At 39.5% G+C, this 16346-nt stretch overlaps 2 protein-coding genes across 3 annotated transcripts in view; one reads left to right on the top strand and one right to left on the bottom strand.

Moving 5' to 3' along the window:
* Positions 1-133: 133 nt before the first annotated feature.
* LOC121654399 (spermatogenesis-associated protein 22) lies at positions 134-3322 on the top strand. 2 transcript variants are annotated; one of them, XM_042008523.1, is made up of 8 exons: positions 134-318; positions 582-625; positions 877-1014; positions 1340-1526; positions 1804-2173; positions 2305-2425; positions 2516-2613; positions 2858-3322. In XM_042008523.1, the coding sequence occupies exons 2-8, from the start codon at positions 601-603 to the stop codon at positions 3047-3049; spliced, it is 1131 nt and encodes a 376-aa protein (XP_041864457.1). In that variant the 5' UTR covers positions 134-318; positions 582-600; the 3' UTR covers positions 3050-3322. The 2 variants fall into 2 exon arrangements, with proteins under 2 accessions (XP_041864457.1, XP_041864456.1); XM_042008522.1 differs by lacking the exon at positions 134-318 and having other exon boundaries at positions 341-625.
* Positions 3323-3375: 53 nt separating this feature from the next.
* LOC121655020 (transmembrane protein 211) overlaps positions 3376-16346 on the bottom strand; it is a 112620-nt gene continuing 99649 nt past the window's right edge. The window contains exon 3 of the mRNA XM_042009449.1: positions 3376-5754. Within this exon, the coding sequence (XP_041865383.1) occupies positions 5528-5754 (227 nt within the window). The 3' untranslated portion in view covers positions 3376-5527. The remainder of the gene's footprint in view (positions 5755-16346) is intronic.

Genomic DNA, 16346 nt, shown 5'->3' with positions numbered 1-16346 from the left:
TGTGTTTACTTGATCATTTATTGACCAAATACTAAATCCGTATTTGCCTCCTCCATCTGAAAGTTGAAGAAGAACAAAAGGGGGGAGGGGCTATAATCATAGACATATATGTATAATAAGTAACGGAAGACTATTTTCGCGCATTCTAAAAACGTCCGAGCTTCCCTTTGGGGCGTGAAGGCAACATCCTAACCGCTGAATTTTGGAACGCGCAGGCCTGCCGCTGCTGACGCGAATTGCGCCATTTCTCCCTGTCTCACTCATCTTTTTTTCTTTTTTATATTAGTTTTTAAACAAATTTGTGCCATAAAATACTTGGTAATAATCTTAGTTGTTTGTTGAAAATAGAAAGTGATATAAAAAGTAAACAGCGATGACTGGTGCCTCTATTTTATACTGTATTCTCAGTTAAACTGTGTAAAATGCTAGCTTAGCCATCTTCACATTACAGAACACACGTTGCTAAATCAGCAAGTTAACCAGCCACTTTTTAAACTTTATTTAGAACAGTAATCAGTCATCGAAACATACCAAAACTACCAATTGTAAGTATGGTTTTTCTTTATGCTTTTCTTTACCAGGCTAGTTAAACTAAAGACAATGAAGAGACAGGAAAACCAGCCAGGTTGGTTAAAGGGAAATTTTCTGTCTGCACACTAATGCACTCCCCTCCTTGTTTTCATAGTTATAGGTTGCTTTGAGTAAGTCAGATGAGAGTTATTACTGTTTAACATTACATTGTTACATTTAAGTAAGTAATGTTTGATTTATTACTATTTGTGTGTTATTGAGCCAGAGAAAAATGTTATGTCAGTAAATCTATAGTATATCATGTGTATTAAAATTCATGTGCTTTTCCTCTCCTTTTCCCACCAGGCTATCTCCCTGTGCCTCTCTTTAATCAGAGGAGGAGAAACAGAATTCCTCTGACTTCCATTCCCTGTGAGAATGAGTTCTTTTCCCACAGTGAATACACAGCAAGCACCAGCTCAGCTGCTCCTCACACTGCCTCAGGTAAAACATTCAGTCTTGAATCCTTCTCCATAGTTCTGTCACTAGATGGCAGTGCACTAACAGGTTAATATAAAGGAGCTCATGTTGCAAATGATTTCAAACAATGCCAAGAGTATTTTTTAAAGTCTGGAAAACAAAAAAAATAGTCCTTTTTATGTTTGTACCATTAAAAACTGTATTCCCTGGGTGCTTAATACATTTGATTATATTTTCTACAAAAAAAAAGCAGTTTAATAATAAATTGTCTCCCTGTGAAGTGAAGTAACCCAAACAAACAAAGCTATAAGAGGATTTACCACTTAAAATGCATTGTATTTCTCCTCAGGTACATATGGATCTAATCAGTCTTTAGGTCACTCTTCTGGTGCTCCAGAAAGCCACCAGTGGAGCAGACAAGGTATCCAACAGTCTGCTCCACCACAGCAGTATGGCGGCAACAGGCCTGCTCCTGGACCTTCCCCAATGAGGACCTATGCACCCATGGCACACCCATACAAAGATGGAGCCCAAAGGTTATATTTCTTTGACTCTCTTATCATCTGCATGACAACTGTTTGATATCTGAAATAGCAAAGCCAAAGTCACAGTGACAACAAAAGGTTGATTAGTTTTTTATGTTTAGAAAATACCAAAGCATAAAATTGTTAGGGAGAATTCAGTTGCCCGAAGAAAAGGTAATTGTATGTCACAATTTTCTTGAATAAAAACATGTTGTGACCTCAACAGTTTACAGAGACTTTACAAGGGGTTTTCCTTTCATGACAAAAATAAGGCTTATTTTTATTTCAGATCCCAGATGGGACAGCCCGGTAACTCAGTTAGACAACAGGATTCAAGATCTGGTGTTGATTCCAGACAGAGCAGCTACCAAGGCTCTTGTGGCAGTGAGAACACACAAAGCAAGCAATCATCCCATACAGGGTTCTCTCAGATGGCTCAGGTGTCATCTTGCAAACCTTCTACCTCCACACATCAGTATTCCCAGCAGTCCAGACCTCTTCCTTCTCCTGACGCACCATCCAGGAGGCCCTCTGCTCATGCTGCACAGCCAGCTAACAAGTCCTGGAAGTTTACTAACAGCTTTGTGGAACAGAAATCATCTTTTGTGGAGAAAAAGAGCTTAAATACACCCCGAACGGCTCAACCAACTAAATCTCAGGTAGTAATAAAAAGTGTATGAAAAACATTTAATACCACAGAGAAATTTCGGAAGCTGTAATTAATGTTTATGATACTTTTAGTTAAAAATAAAAGTGTATTGGTTATATTGTTTTTGCTTTGTGCAAACAGGAAACACTCCCAGTGGAGCCAGCCATTGAAAACTCACTGAGGATCCTGACTGCCGTTATTGATGGAATGAGACACTGGAGCCAGTTTAAAGACAAAGTGCCGTACTTATTTGAGATATTTGGTCAGTTGATTTGTAGTTGCTGTTTCCCCAGCATGCCCTGCTGAGTGTTTCTGAGCTCCGTTAATCTGACAGGTTGTGCATCTCCCACAGCTACTCTGGACTCTGCCGTCACTCTGGGAAGCTACGGAGCCAAAAACTTCCTCATGAGAGATGGGAAGCATGTTGTGCAGTGTATTTTTTATGAAAACGTAAGTATACCTTTTTGTTAAGTACTTTTTCTTAAATTCATGGTCTTTTTTATGATGTTATGATGCACTTTAGTTAAAAGAATTATTGTAGTTTATAGAGCATATGTATGAAAGTATGTTACCACCGTCAATAAACTTCTGTCCCATCTGATAAAACACAAAAACCTGCAAAGTCATTAAAAGTTCTATCAAGCTAACAAGAAGCATTGCAGTCTGCTATTCATTTCTGTTTCTTGTCCAACAGGAGCACGCGCTGCCCCGTCTCATCCGAGGTCAGGTCCATCGCTGTGTTGGCAACTATGATCGCAGCAGAGATGTCTTGATATGCGTGTCTGTGAGACCCGGCCTGCCCTCAGAGCTGAGGAACGCTCAGGAGACTGTCAAAGTCTGTGATGCAGAAATGAGAGCGCTGGTCAAGAAGCTCAGTGAAGTCTGAGCACAGACAGGTATCTTCAGCAGCATAAGAATTATAGAAAGAAATGATACCAGTTCTAATACGGTAGAGGAAAATATGCTTAGTGAGTTTTACTCTGACCTGTTCCTGTTGGAAAGTTTTCAAAAACATGATTCAGCAATTGTTGCAGTTTTTTACCTGAAAGCTGCTTCTATTCTCTTGTATTCTGTACCAGTGAAATTCACTTGTTCTCTTCAGATGTTTATGTATTTTTGGGGGGGGTAACAAATATAAACATTATTTATTAAAACCTCAATGGAAAGTAAAGCCTCTCTTTTTATGTTATGAAATATTTTTATTACAAAGAAATATCACAGAACAACAAGTTAATTCAGGGAAAGCAAACACGAAGAAGTAAAATCTGAAAATATACGTAGCTTTGAAAAACGGGGCAGTTAATAGTAATGTGATAATAAGAACAGTTAGTTTATTTACAGTCAAACATCACAATGGAAAAAACAATAGTTCTACTCTACCAAAAACATTTTCACCAGTGCTGAGACTTTACACACAACATTTTAACAAATAGGGTAATAAGTCCAGTGCAGTCACGCCAGTCATTCCCACACAGCCGAGCACAGTATGAGGTCCAACACGACGCCAACATTTCTCCTCCCGATCATCTTTCAAATATGGCAACATAATCACAGTAATTTGTCAGGACGTCATTATGGGAACCCAGATGTGGGAATTCTTTAAGTTTAATCTGTTAGTAAACCCCAAATTTAACACGATTACATACATAAACACCCACTAGAAAAGGAAGTCAGGCTTGATGAAATTGGCAGTGTACAGGAACAGTATGTTGAAAAGAAGACAAGTTGTCCTTGCATGACAGGAAAGAAACATGGGTTAACAAAAACACACCAACACACCAGCTGATTTAAAAAGCAAATTATTATAAGTCACATTTTAAATATAATGTGAATCATGTGTCAGCTCACTGATAAACAAGAGAGGTTATGTTCACACAGCTTCCTCTACCACTCAAACTCTGTATCACATGTGGCAAGGATGCAGAGAATTAATCTGTTAGTTGCATGTCATAACCTTTTAATACTGCAACTCAAGCAATTCACCTCTTCTGGATAACTGGCAAAAATGTCTCAGGGCGTAATTAAACACAAGTACTTTGCTTTCCTTTCTGCCATTATCTTCAGGGATTCAAAGACTATTTCCCCCCTCCAGAACATTTTCTCAAGTTAATGAGATCATACTGCATCAAGTAGAGAAGAAACACTTTACCACTTAGAGGGAAAATACACAAGAGAAAATCACATCACAGAACAGGATCCACATTATTCAGCAGAAAAGGATGATTACCTGATATTTGCATCAAACACTTGTCTTGGTTATGTTAAAAGGCACAAGTTGGTCAGATCACATTTAAAATCCAGATCAGTTGTTCTACCATTAACAAAGCCTATCTTTTCATGCATTTTTCACAAAGATCCTACATCTCCACATCTCCCTGCCTTTTGCGATAATTTTTTTCCTGAATTAGTGTTTAGTATTGTGTGTTGTAGACAGCAAAAAAAAAAACAAGCAAAGTACATTTCACAAACAAATCTGGGAAAAAGACTAACAGAGAAGCAGTATTCCAACTTTTTTTTTTTTTTAAATAAGACTGCACTAGAACAACTATGTTTTAATGATTTGCCTCCTTAGAAGAAAGGAGGAAGATATTTGTCCTCTCGGCAGGTCTGATACGTCTGTTGTCCATTTCTTTGTGACAGTTACTCAATCCAGTGTCTGATAGTTTGAGTATATTCTTGCCTCCCACTGGTTCAGGTCACACGATGGATGACAAAGTCTGAAGGGAAAAATCCTTCAAAGCGTCAGAGTTTTAACTGTACAAGCATGTCCACTCAATGTATCGCAGATGCAGCTCATTTAGGGAGGAAACACCAGTTTAAATCCACAAATTTCCCACATCTTCAACTATCTCTCGTCTAGTTTTATTGAAAACATCTTATTGAAACATTGGATAGCAGGAGCCATGGTACCACATAACATCATGGGTCCACTCTACTGTGTATGCCTACAAATTCAGGTCTGTTTTGGAATGTTACATAATGTTGATTTGTTTTCATTTATAAAAGCAAAACAAGGTAAATATGTAAGATTTTAGCAGGTTTGTATGTTAGTGGTAATATTCTTAAGTTTATCATGACTTCGTAGCAGATCATCAGCAAAACAGGCATGAAGAAAGTATAAGTCTGGAAAAAGATCTGAGTTTGACCGTGGAGTGGTATTGTAACAGAAACATCTAATTTAAATTACATCTGAATTAATTATATTACTGATGCAGGAAGGCAGCTGCTGTTGACAGCTTTAGGTATGGCTGAGCAGAGCTTCCCAAGTACCATCGCTTTTAAAAATGAGATGCAGTTGTCTTTCAAACAGATCAAGCCCTGGTCAGAGCGAGTGGTCAGGAGGGGTAAAAAAAACAAAACAAAACTATAACAGAGTGGGCAAAGGGGTGGGGGACAGCTGCTCCTTTGGTGCGTATTTGGCAAAAAAGGGCAAGAAGACGGTGAGCATGACTCCGACAATAGCCAGCATGTAGCCCCAGCCGATCTGGCACTCGCCGGCGTAGTAGATGTCAGAGTCTCCACAGAAAGACCGGACCAGTGAGGAGTTAAGGCCGAAAGGGTAGACCAGCAGTCCGGTAGCCATGATGAACACTGCAGAGAAAATACAGAACAGACCACATTACATTAAACAGGTGTTTATGTTTACGTCTATGCTTTCAAACAGAGCCACCCCAATTACTTAAACTTCCATTATAATTCTGACTTCCTGCTGTCATGAAATCAATGTAATTGACAAAGAGCAATTATTGTATGGCATGCCATGTTGCTCTTCTTGTTAGCAAATATCAAACTCGTAAATAAGAAAAGGGAAATTCTGTTTGAGTTTAATCTTGGTATCTGTTATTAAGTGCAGCCAAGCAGACCGGCTGGTTTTTATTTGTTCAGTCTTGTGGAAGAAAGTTGAAGACAATTTGCTATCTGTACCTTTTACTAAGATAATACTCCTAATTTTGTAGTCATTTTATTTAAAATGAAATTTTTAACATCCAAACAGATGCAGGAAGTGTACATTAGTGGAGAACCAACCGAAGACCACTTGGTGGCAGTAGAGGCTTTACAGAAATAGTTAAACTCAAGCTTGTCATTGATAAAGTTGGCACTTTTATCAATGCTGAACTATTTCTATTTAAACCTTTGATATGTTGCCTGATGTTACATGTAGATAAAATAAAATAATGACCTAGATAGTTTTAAGTCCAGCAGTGGAAGAACGGAGCTGTGAATGTGTATAACTTCTGTGTTCATCTTCCAGCAGTATGAAGCTGAATTAGGTTCTTCTTAACTAAAGGAAAACAAACTACAAAAGAATAAAGGAGGTTTTTAAATGTTTTAACACTACTGTGTCTTCCTCAGAGCTCTGTTTGCACCATTAAATCTCCAGAAAGAACCAGTGAGCTCCAGCCCACACAATTTTTTTAAAGCTTTAAAAACATGATGCTGTCTTTAGTGTAATGGGATTAAAACTAATATAAACTAAATGATTCATGTCTAAAAGAAAAAAAAACACCCCTTGCCCATCTTGCACTGCTGCAGTGCTTTTTCAGACACTTTCCCCCTGTACGCGTACCCGCCATAGAGCAGCTCACTTTTCCAGATTGAGCCAAGTCTCCCGCCCTGCGCTGCCAAACAGTTATCGACTGTGCTACGGGCTATCATTGCTGCTCTTAGTCATTCTGAGCACGGGTTGGATTTCCATTACATTTCTCAGTGTCACAGTAGTTTTAGTTTTGGAGTGCTGGGGTTGCTAGAAAAGCTTGAACTTTGATGGTGAGTAACTGAAAAAATAACAAGTACATCTTTTATCAGATATTGATTTTATGAGATGTCAGCTTCTTCTTTTCAAGAGCAGCAACTTTATGTTCAGGAGGGAGCAGAACTCTGATGACAGCTACAATCCTACGGCTGGGGTGGAGGAGGGTTTGTGAGGGCAGCAAACAGGATGTGGAGGGAGGATGTTTTCAGTGATGCCCTTGGTGAACACTGGGGGCTTTGGGAAATAATTGTTAAAACAAAAGAAAAATAACACCTGAACTGTATGGAAAAAGAGAAAAGATATGGCCTGGTAAAGGGGAGTTGTCTTATTAGTGTGCTCTGTTAAGCTTGTTGTAGCTTGTGTCTACAGAATTATCTTCAAGCCTTCGTCTAACCATATAACAACCATAGCTCGTATGCTAACACAACCTTCCCAGTTCAACATGAGGCCTCATGTTTTATCCACAGGGGCCCACCTTCTCAAAGCTCACTGCCTAGCGACACTTTAATGATCTTTTTATGTAATGATCCTTTCTGTGAGTGAAAGAAACACAAAGACAAAGGTGAGTGCTTGAAACCCAAGGCCACTTTTCTCCTACTCTGAAGTGACGGCATTCGAACCAATCTGATACACAAACCTTGAGCAGGTTCATGAATGAAAAACGGCACAGCATGACCCCAAAACAATCAATACAGAAATGGATTCAGGGCAGCAGTCTCTTAAAACTGTCAGCTAAGCAGAGTCAGGGCCAGATTTTATCAGTCAGACCAGGGTAGTTTGCAGGGTGGTTGTCTTGATCAGATAAGCTGCAGCTGGGACTGACTGGATCTCTGTAAACCTTTAATCAGGGGAAAGGGCTAAAAAAATGTCAAATGTACCTGAAATCAAAGGTTTACTCCAAACAGATCCATTTAACCTTTCAAATCTAAAAGGTGTGGGAACGAACCAAATGACATGCATATTTTTTAAAGGGAAATTCTGCAGATTTTGCCCAAATTAGTCTGTTTCAGTAGTCTGTGGTTTAAAAAGCGGTATAAAGAGAAAATTATCTAAAGTTATCACATCTGTCTACATTTGCTGCTATCACCAAAACATCTGTTACCAAATGAGCTGCATTGTGGGTAATGTAAGCAACCAACTATTAACAAGAAAAATCCCAGTTCAATCCTTCATTTTAGCTTTTGTTCAAGAGTCCCTGATTCCATCCTGCACAGTGTGGATCATGCACAGCACTGACGTCTGTGTTTTGTGACAAATTCTCAATTTAGATTTGAAAAACTGTGAAACAGCTATTTACTTTCCACTGCAGGGTTCACACGCTTATTTTTAACAGGGTCTTACATGGCCCAGTGGCTTAATCTTATGAGGATTGGACAGTGTGATTAAAGAGGATGACATGACACCAAGATGCCATGCAGCCAGGGAGACTGAAACTTGAACAGACTGCTTTGTACCACCAGTACACTCATTTGAAAATTACAAACTCTAAGATTTAGCAGCTGGATAGCTCAGTTGTCTCACATGTGGGAGACCAGAGTTTGAATCCCCCAGGGGACAAACATCAACACCTTCTAGGTGGGTCCTTAGGAAAGACCCTTAACGCTACCTATCCAGTGTAATTCGCTTTGGAGAAAAGCGTCTGCTAAATACCTGTAATGTAACAAACATTATTGGTAGAGATATTATTAGAGATTAACATATTTAAACAATTCTAAACTGCAGCGACGTCACAATTTATCATCATACCATCAGGCCACTTAGCAGCTTGTTTTTGTTCTGCTTGGCTTTTTTATTTTTTTGTACGAGCGATTCATGTCGCTTTGTGCGACTGGACCTTACTCTTGTTTGCAGGCATCATTGTCCTATTATCTTTCCAGCTCCATTTGAACCAGGAACTGAACAGCAGTGTTGAGTTTGTTTCACGGTTGCTTTTGTCGTGTGCAGTGTTTTCTGTCTGCCAATCAATGGATTTTATTGTGGATCCCAGTAGCTCTGCCTTAACCGTGCCATAGCATTTTCCTGTGGACCTACAACTGAAGGGGGTCCATAAATGGTGCGGTATGGTTCGGTTGTATGGTCCCATTTTATAATGGAAACACACATAATAGTGTACCGTACCAGCCCGAACAGCTCAGCGAAAATGAGGCTTAAAATAAACTCAAGCTCCTCATTGAAACACATACTGGATGTAAAAGGAGTGTGTAGCCAGCAGGCAATAGAAAGCTGTGAGTTCTTCTATCATTCACCTCCTAATTGACCCGAGCAGCTGACACTTTATTAACCCCCCATTCCCCAATCAACACTCTGCATTTAAGGGTGGATGACAGGGTGGAGAGCGTAGAGCAGTCAGAGCTTCCTCAACAGAATCGAATAAAAAGTGAAGATGTGTGGAAAGAGAGTGGCAGCCCCAGTCGCATGAGTAACTGAGCAGGCTGTTAGAATGGCTCATAGATGAAGAGACATTGAATAATGGAGGGGCCTCAAGTTAGCTGGGCATTATCGTGTCCCACTTTCACTGTAAATGTTGCACACGCCCTCAGAAAGCCAGAGACTGGATATGATCTTTTAAGGTACATAGAAAAAATGACAAAACAGGAGCTATAAAAAGAAAAACTCTGTTTGTTATAATCTGCCAGTGGCTGTGACCAACAGTGTGTGTTGTTTTTATAGTTTCCTACATTACTTATTGCCATTACTAATATTTTCTTTTTGCATTTACAGCCTCTCAGTCAAGAAGCCTTGTACTACTCATATTGTATTTTTCATGACTGCCAACTTGTTTGATTGCACACCTCATTAGCTTTGAAGTGCCTGCACACTTCAGACAGGGAGTAAAATATCGATTTGGGAGGCCAAAGCAGCCAGAGGCATCCCAGAGTGCAAGATTTTACTGCTCATCGCTATGGCCTGTTTTCACAGGTAGCTGCAAGGCTGCAGATGTCATTGTAAAGGTGAATGGATTGCAAAATACCTTCATGTGCTTGCTTCTCTTCTTTAGTATAAAAGGTTTTTATGGGTTTGTCAATGGCAAAGACGACATAGGAGGGAATCTAAATGAAATAAAACAAACCGGAGAATACTGAACTACCTTACAAAGACTCAGTGTTGCTTTTACCATCTTATTGAGCTAAATTAACCTTGAGTCTTTTTCTCAGTGGTATAGCGAGAAATGGAAAGCTGCTCCCTAACATGGTGAAACAAGTTCACAGCAGTGCAAATGAGAGAAATAGATTGAATGAGATTGTGGATCAGAAAGGTGTGTGATAACCTGGCGTCCAAGCGTGACACTGAATCACTTTCATCCCAGACCTCTAACGCAGAAATCACTAGTTTAGTTTATTACAAAAAACCCAGAGAGTCACAAAAAGTGCTCATGTGACATATTTACAGGTGAACGCCTGCGTTCAGCTGTAGAAATCTGAAATCCACTATTGTCAAAAATATCAGAAATACAATATATTATAGTCCCATATTTTTTCATACACCTGGTATCTAACATAACAGTAGTGGTATATAACAGTTTTCCTCAAATGTATTCTCCCCAAGATACTTGAAATAAAATTCAATTGTGTGAGCTTCAAAGCCCCTTTCAGTACAATGCCTGGATCTCCACTTTGGATCAAATTCTATTGCCACTCTGTGCCGACTGGTATAACCCTGTTAGCGATGGGCAGGGCTGAATTCAGTTTAATAGGAAATGGGTGGCTCTCCTACTGTGGATACATCACTCTTTAATTCAAGCTTTACTGTTATGTCATCTGTCTGTTTGCTCCCTTGGGGAAAGTGTCACATAAAATAGAAGGTATTAAGTGCAGCGAAAACTGTAAACCAGGCAGAGACGGAGAGACGCCCCTGTAGATTCAGCAGCTACAAATGAGTAAACCACGATGAAGAGAGAGGATTTACTGACAAACAGTTGCTTACTTCTCTGTCATGTTGTTTTTCTTTGCTAAGCATGAATTTTGAAAGTGTTTTATAAAGAGAAGTGAACAAGAGCCAAGTTACAGAAGACAAATAAAGCCTTACAGCTGGCAAAAAAGAAATGAATACATTAGAATAAACTAATTCCCTGCTTATCTTCTCTGACCTATAAGCCAGACAGGCAGTCAGGCGGTTACCACCACCTCTTCTGGGACGAGAGCAGTCAGATGTGTAAATACAAAAAAGAAGAGCCACAGGACCGCAGGTTCCCTTTTGCTGTTATTTGTATCCTCATTGTCAGTAGCACCCAAGAAACTTCTTATCTGGCCGCTGCCCAAACAGAAACATTATCTTCTGTTTCTGTTCACTTCAAAGACACATGAAAGAGCACAAGCTTTAGACTGTGGCCTTACGTAACCACAAACCCATTTGATGTCACATTATCCTGCATAGCAAAGACATCAACACACCAGTCTGGGGAGAAAACACATTTTTCTTCTGCGTAATGTCCTCTTCAGGTGAAGTTGTAGGCAAAATCAGAACAGCAACAAAATGAGGCTAATAAATCTTAATTTGCCAAGGCGAGGCTTTTTTCTGTTGTGGGACATGTTGATTTGGAAGGATGCTGGAAAACCTGAGAGTTATTGCGTAGTTACAGGTACGCAGCCGCAGATCAGAACTACTCTTCTGCAGTTTTCTTTATCATACTCGCCCCCCTTTTCTTTTTATATGAGCATGCACTTCCCAAGAATAGAACAGGTGGGCTGTCGAGTTCTGTGTAGATAATAATAACCCAGATGTGATCAGGCAAGGTGACGTAAATTGGGTGCTGATTTACAACAACAGCCTGAGGCAGTAAACCCAGACTGTGACCCACATACACACACACCCTCACATTGTATCAACAGTCACATGAAACTATGTAAAAAGTGTTTGCATATACAAAATGTTGGCTCTAAACTAGACAGATTAGTCACTGTGTATATTCACTGGGAATGTGTGTCTGTGTCTGTCACAATCAAAGGATAACAAAGGGCAGGGCATAACAGTAGTGTGTCTCTAGGAAATTGCCTTTTCCCTGACCACATGCATGGAGTATTTCCATTTTCCACTCTATCTGCAGAGGAATAGAGATGGGACTGGATAATGTCTGTTCTCTCTCTCACAGCTAGTCAAAGCAACCAGGTTGGAAGTACAGAAAGGGAAGCAGAGGACAGTCTCTGACATGGATACAATGGTGCATTAAGAATAAAACACAAAAAGTAGAGTATGTGTGAGTATCTTAATGAAAGGCTGAATGATTAAAAAAAAAGAAAGAAAAGGAATGCATTCTCTTTAAAAGAAAAGGAGTTGAAATACTACACAGCAGTATGCACAGACTACAACAGATGCTTCACCACAGCCTCCAGTCTTACATATTTAAACATGCAGTGGATTTTCTCCATTATTTTGACCCCTCAGTGCACTCACAGCAAGAAGCTGTACCGTGGAAGATGAAAGTTTCCAAGTTCTTGAAAGCTGAACTTTGCCAGCAATGAATCTCCAGGTAGTCATCTGGGACCTGGCGGAGCATGGGCATAAACAGCAGGGACTCCGTCCTAATGTGATGAGCCTTGCTCTAGTCTGCCGTGCTGATAATTAAGCTCAGTGCGCCTCTGGGAAATCATGCTAATGACGTTCCTCCAACCACCTACATATGTGGAAATATTTGGCTTAAGGTGATCATGTTGAGCAAGTAAAACAAAACCACCTAAGGACGTGAGGAAGTGGGATTATTGGCTCCAACTCGATGTTTGGAAACCAAACAAAAACTGGATGGATTCTCCAAAACATCCACAAACCCATATAAAAGGGAATTACTTGTCAAAGTCCACCTGAGAGCAACTTCTTAAAGAGGCGATCAAAGAATTCTCAGTGGAAATGGTCGACTACCATCAGAGGAGGCGAAAACCTGTTGACCTTGAGAGATGCACAAAAAGAGATAAAAGAGAGAGAGACGGCAGAGAGAGAGAGAAAGGCGATGAGGAAATAAAATGCAGGGAGTTTGGAGAGATTAGTGGGGCAATAAAATAGCTTCTGCTATCTTTAGAGTGAGCAGGCCTGCCTGTGTACTGGTCAATCAGAGCTGGGTAATCGGTCTCTTTATCACCGAGTCATTTGGTGTGCTCATTCAGAAGGCTGCAGAGGTGGTTTTAACCCTCAAACAAGAATGCATTTAGGAATTTAAATGTTCCATTTAGTCTCATTGAATCTTAATGTTTTTAACTTGTTTTGCATTTTGGAGATCATCAGATATGACTGAGTGAGATTTAATGATTCTGTGTGGCTGCAGCAAGCGGACAGATAAGAAAAGAACAGACTGGTAAAGATAAGGCGGCAAGGACTACAGTCTGAGCATATTTTGTAAATATTCTGCTCACCACCAATAAAGACATCAAGATAGTGTTTGGAAATTTTTATTTCAGCATAACAAATGCCTCCTGTTAGCTGAACAGCATTTTTTACCCTCCAAACAAGAACCACTTCAATGTGTCTCTGAGCTCCCAGTGCATGCGGAGCCATCTGAACCCTTGTTTAGGACGGCAGATCTCCATCCTGGGAGCACTGCAGCAATGACACATAACATGCTGCACCCAATCTGTCATCTTAATTACTTCCACTTCCATTTTATACTACAAATGAATTTACACTTCAGACAAATTGCTTGTCTGCGACTTTCTTATCTGTTATGATGCAACCCTCGGAGCACCCCAGGTTTTGTCAATGTACCTAACCTAATCCTACCTCACAAATTAAGTTAGGACAGTAGACAAATAACCTCTGGCGTGTGAATGGAAAAATAAATATTAATATTACAAAAGAGAGAGATGAAGGTTGGATTAAAGACAGTAATTCGTTATGAAGTGACAATCAAAGAAAGGCTTTTATAAAACAATGTGTTATTTGATGAAACCTAAGGCTGTGCAGCTGTGATCCATGTGGGCAGGCACTGAAGGTGATGTGTGTGTGTGCGCGCCTGTGTACAGAGGTGTGTTTGACGTTGACCCCATAATTGTGATGACAGCATTTGGCTGTGTCAAAGCTTTCAGATCCAACAGCAAATGTCAGCTGTGAAAGACAGAATAAATAAATAAATAAATGGTGACACTGGTGTACATCCAGCTGTGATGCTGTACTACAACACAGTGGAGGTAAGGAGGAACGCACAGAAGAGTGCACACAATAGACATTTAATGTCGTCTATGAGTATATTTTAATGCAGGTGAATGAGACTACATACAGAGCTGGTTCAACTTCAGTTGATGCCTGAAGTCCAAACAAAGAGACAATAGATCACGGAGACATGTAAATGCAGAATAACTATGAAAACGAAGCAAAACAGTCACAAAAGACATGCAAACAAATAACACAAAATTTTAAATATTGTAACAAACAAAAGCGAACAAAACAACTACAAGGAAATGCAATATTACTTCAAGATAATCCAAAATTGTCACAAAGAAACTCAAATAACCACCATATAAAATGACCAAGGAGGCAGGAGAGCAAGATATTTTAAACAATGAAACAAAATTACATAAAAAATTTACAAAAGAGCTGCAAAAATGACCAAAAAAACAACTAAAACATGTTAACGGAGATTTTAAATGAGCTCAAAGTGGAGCACAATGATTACAATAATGCTAAACATTAAAGAAATAAGAAATAATAGATGAAGAACAAGAAGTTTTAAAACAACCACAGTATGGCATCATGTTAGTGTGCTTTGGACTCGCTTTAATTTAGAATTAATGGCAGTTAATTATTGGTATATCATATAAGATATTGTTAGCCTCAGAGCATAATTCCTTAAGTCAGATTGTGATATCTTCCTAACTCTACTTTCCTAAACTGATGATTCACTGTGACCCAGTATCATAAAACATTCAAATACAACTTTATTATGTTATTAGGTGAACAATAAAACTCATTGTGTGTTTGGTATTTTTTTTACTGCACTGAATGATAATTATAATGAACTCCAGTGATGAATTTTTAATTTATCTGTTTTTTTAGCAGCATTTCAAAGGTTTGCATGAAGCTTGGGGGTAGAAGTACTTTTGAAGTATGCTCAAACTTAAGTTTTAGCATTTTTACACCTTTTAAACTGTTGTACATTCATCTGTGAAACATATGCAAGAAAACAATATGTTGGGAATTGTTAGATAAACACATTTCATCATGTATATTGGAACCATGGCAGCTCTTTGATAGACTATAGTGTAGAACCCCCCCACCACAGACCACCACAGGTATAATGAAAAGTGCAAAATGAATGAATTCATGAGGTGGGTTGAGAACAGGACACTTATTTTCCATCTGACTGCCACACATTTTTCAAATTACAGAATGTATTTTAAATGGTTTTCCTACATAGTGGCGTTGCAGCGCTCACGCAGACGACCCTGTAACTCAAGAAAGAAAATGTGAAAAGCCCCGCTACATGTATTTACCTTTGTTGTGTAAATGATTTTTTGCATCCACACACAGTTTTTTAAAAAAAGTGCTGCCTTGGCAGTGCAGTGTTTCTAAAGCAGGGGAATAAAGAAGTTGGATCAGTTTGAATGTGATGTGCACAAGGATTCTGTAGACAAAGGAGAATCAGGAGCTCCGCACCTGGCGAAGTACAGGATCTATAAATGAGCTGCCATTAATCAGTTAGAAAGTGATGCTGCTGGGTTTCTATGTTGTCTGCAGAAGGAGTATCTGAACTAGGCCACTGAATGCCTCTGTATATGAATCTGGATAGCTATTTTTGGGCAAGTCGGTTAATATCAAAATAAAAATCAGAATAAACAGAGATATTGTGCTTTTTTTTAATGCAATATTTCTTGGCTTTTACCAAGGCTGAACATGCTTCCTGTTTTGGAGAACCATCTAAGCATTGCAATAAAGAAAACCTTTTTATTTTAGCAGGTGGTGCGCCGGCTGTGGAAATGAATTGCGGCTGCACAGTGAAAAGCACAATCCATTATTGGCTCTGGACTCAGCAGTGTGCGGAGACTTGCTGAGTGAAATTTTTTACACCACCCACTGCTGTTTGCAAATGCTCTAAAATGAATTGTACTTAGCTGAATTGTCTTATGGAAAATCAAAGTTTTTACCTGTTGTAGAAGCACATGCAACTTAGACTCACAAGAAACAAAATGAGGTTACGATGCTTCCAAAGCACTAGATGGGAGGATGTTGCAGCCTTAAATAGAAGATTCCTATATCTTGTGTTATGGCACCAACCTGCTTGATCATTATCTGACAATGTATAGAATGCTTTATGAAGAGTGCAGGATGCAGCCGGGTGCTTGTGATTGGGAGGGGGCCCAGAAACATAATGAATTCCTACAAGAGACATGGGGCCCTGCTGGGCTTCTGTAATGAAGCTCTGCCCCACAGTCACTCCCTGACCCAATGGCATTAAGAAAAAATGGAAACCATTACCCTCAGCCGTCAACCACAGCGTACCAAAAAGGAC

This window comes from Melanotaenia boesemani, chromosome 15 (assembly GCF_017639745.1).
Source record: "Melanotaenia boesemani isolate fMelBoe1 chromosome 15, fMelBoe1.pri, whole genome shotgun sequence".
NCBI classification, from domain to species: Eukaryota; Metazoa; Chordata; class Actinopteri; order Atheriniformes; family Melanotaeniidae; genus Melanotaenia; species Melanotaenia boesemani.
This window is presented reverse-complemented; position numbering and strand designations above follow the sequence as displayed.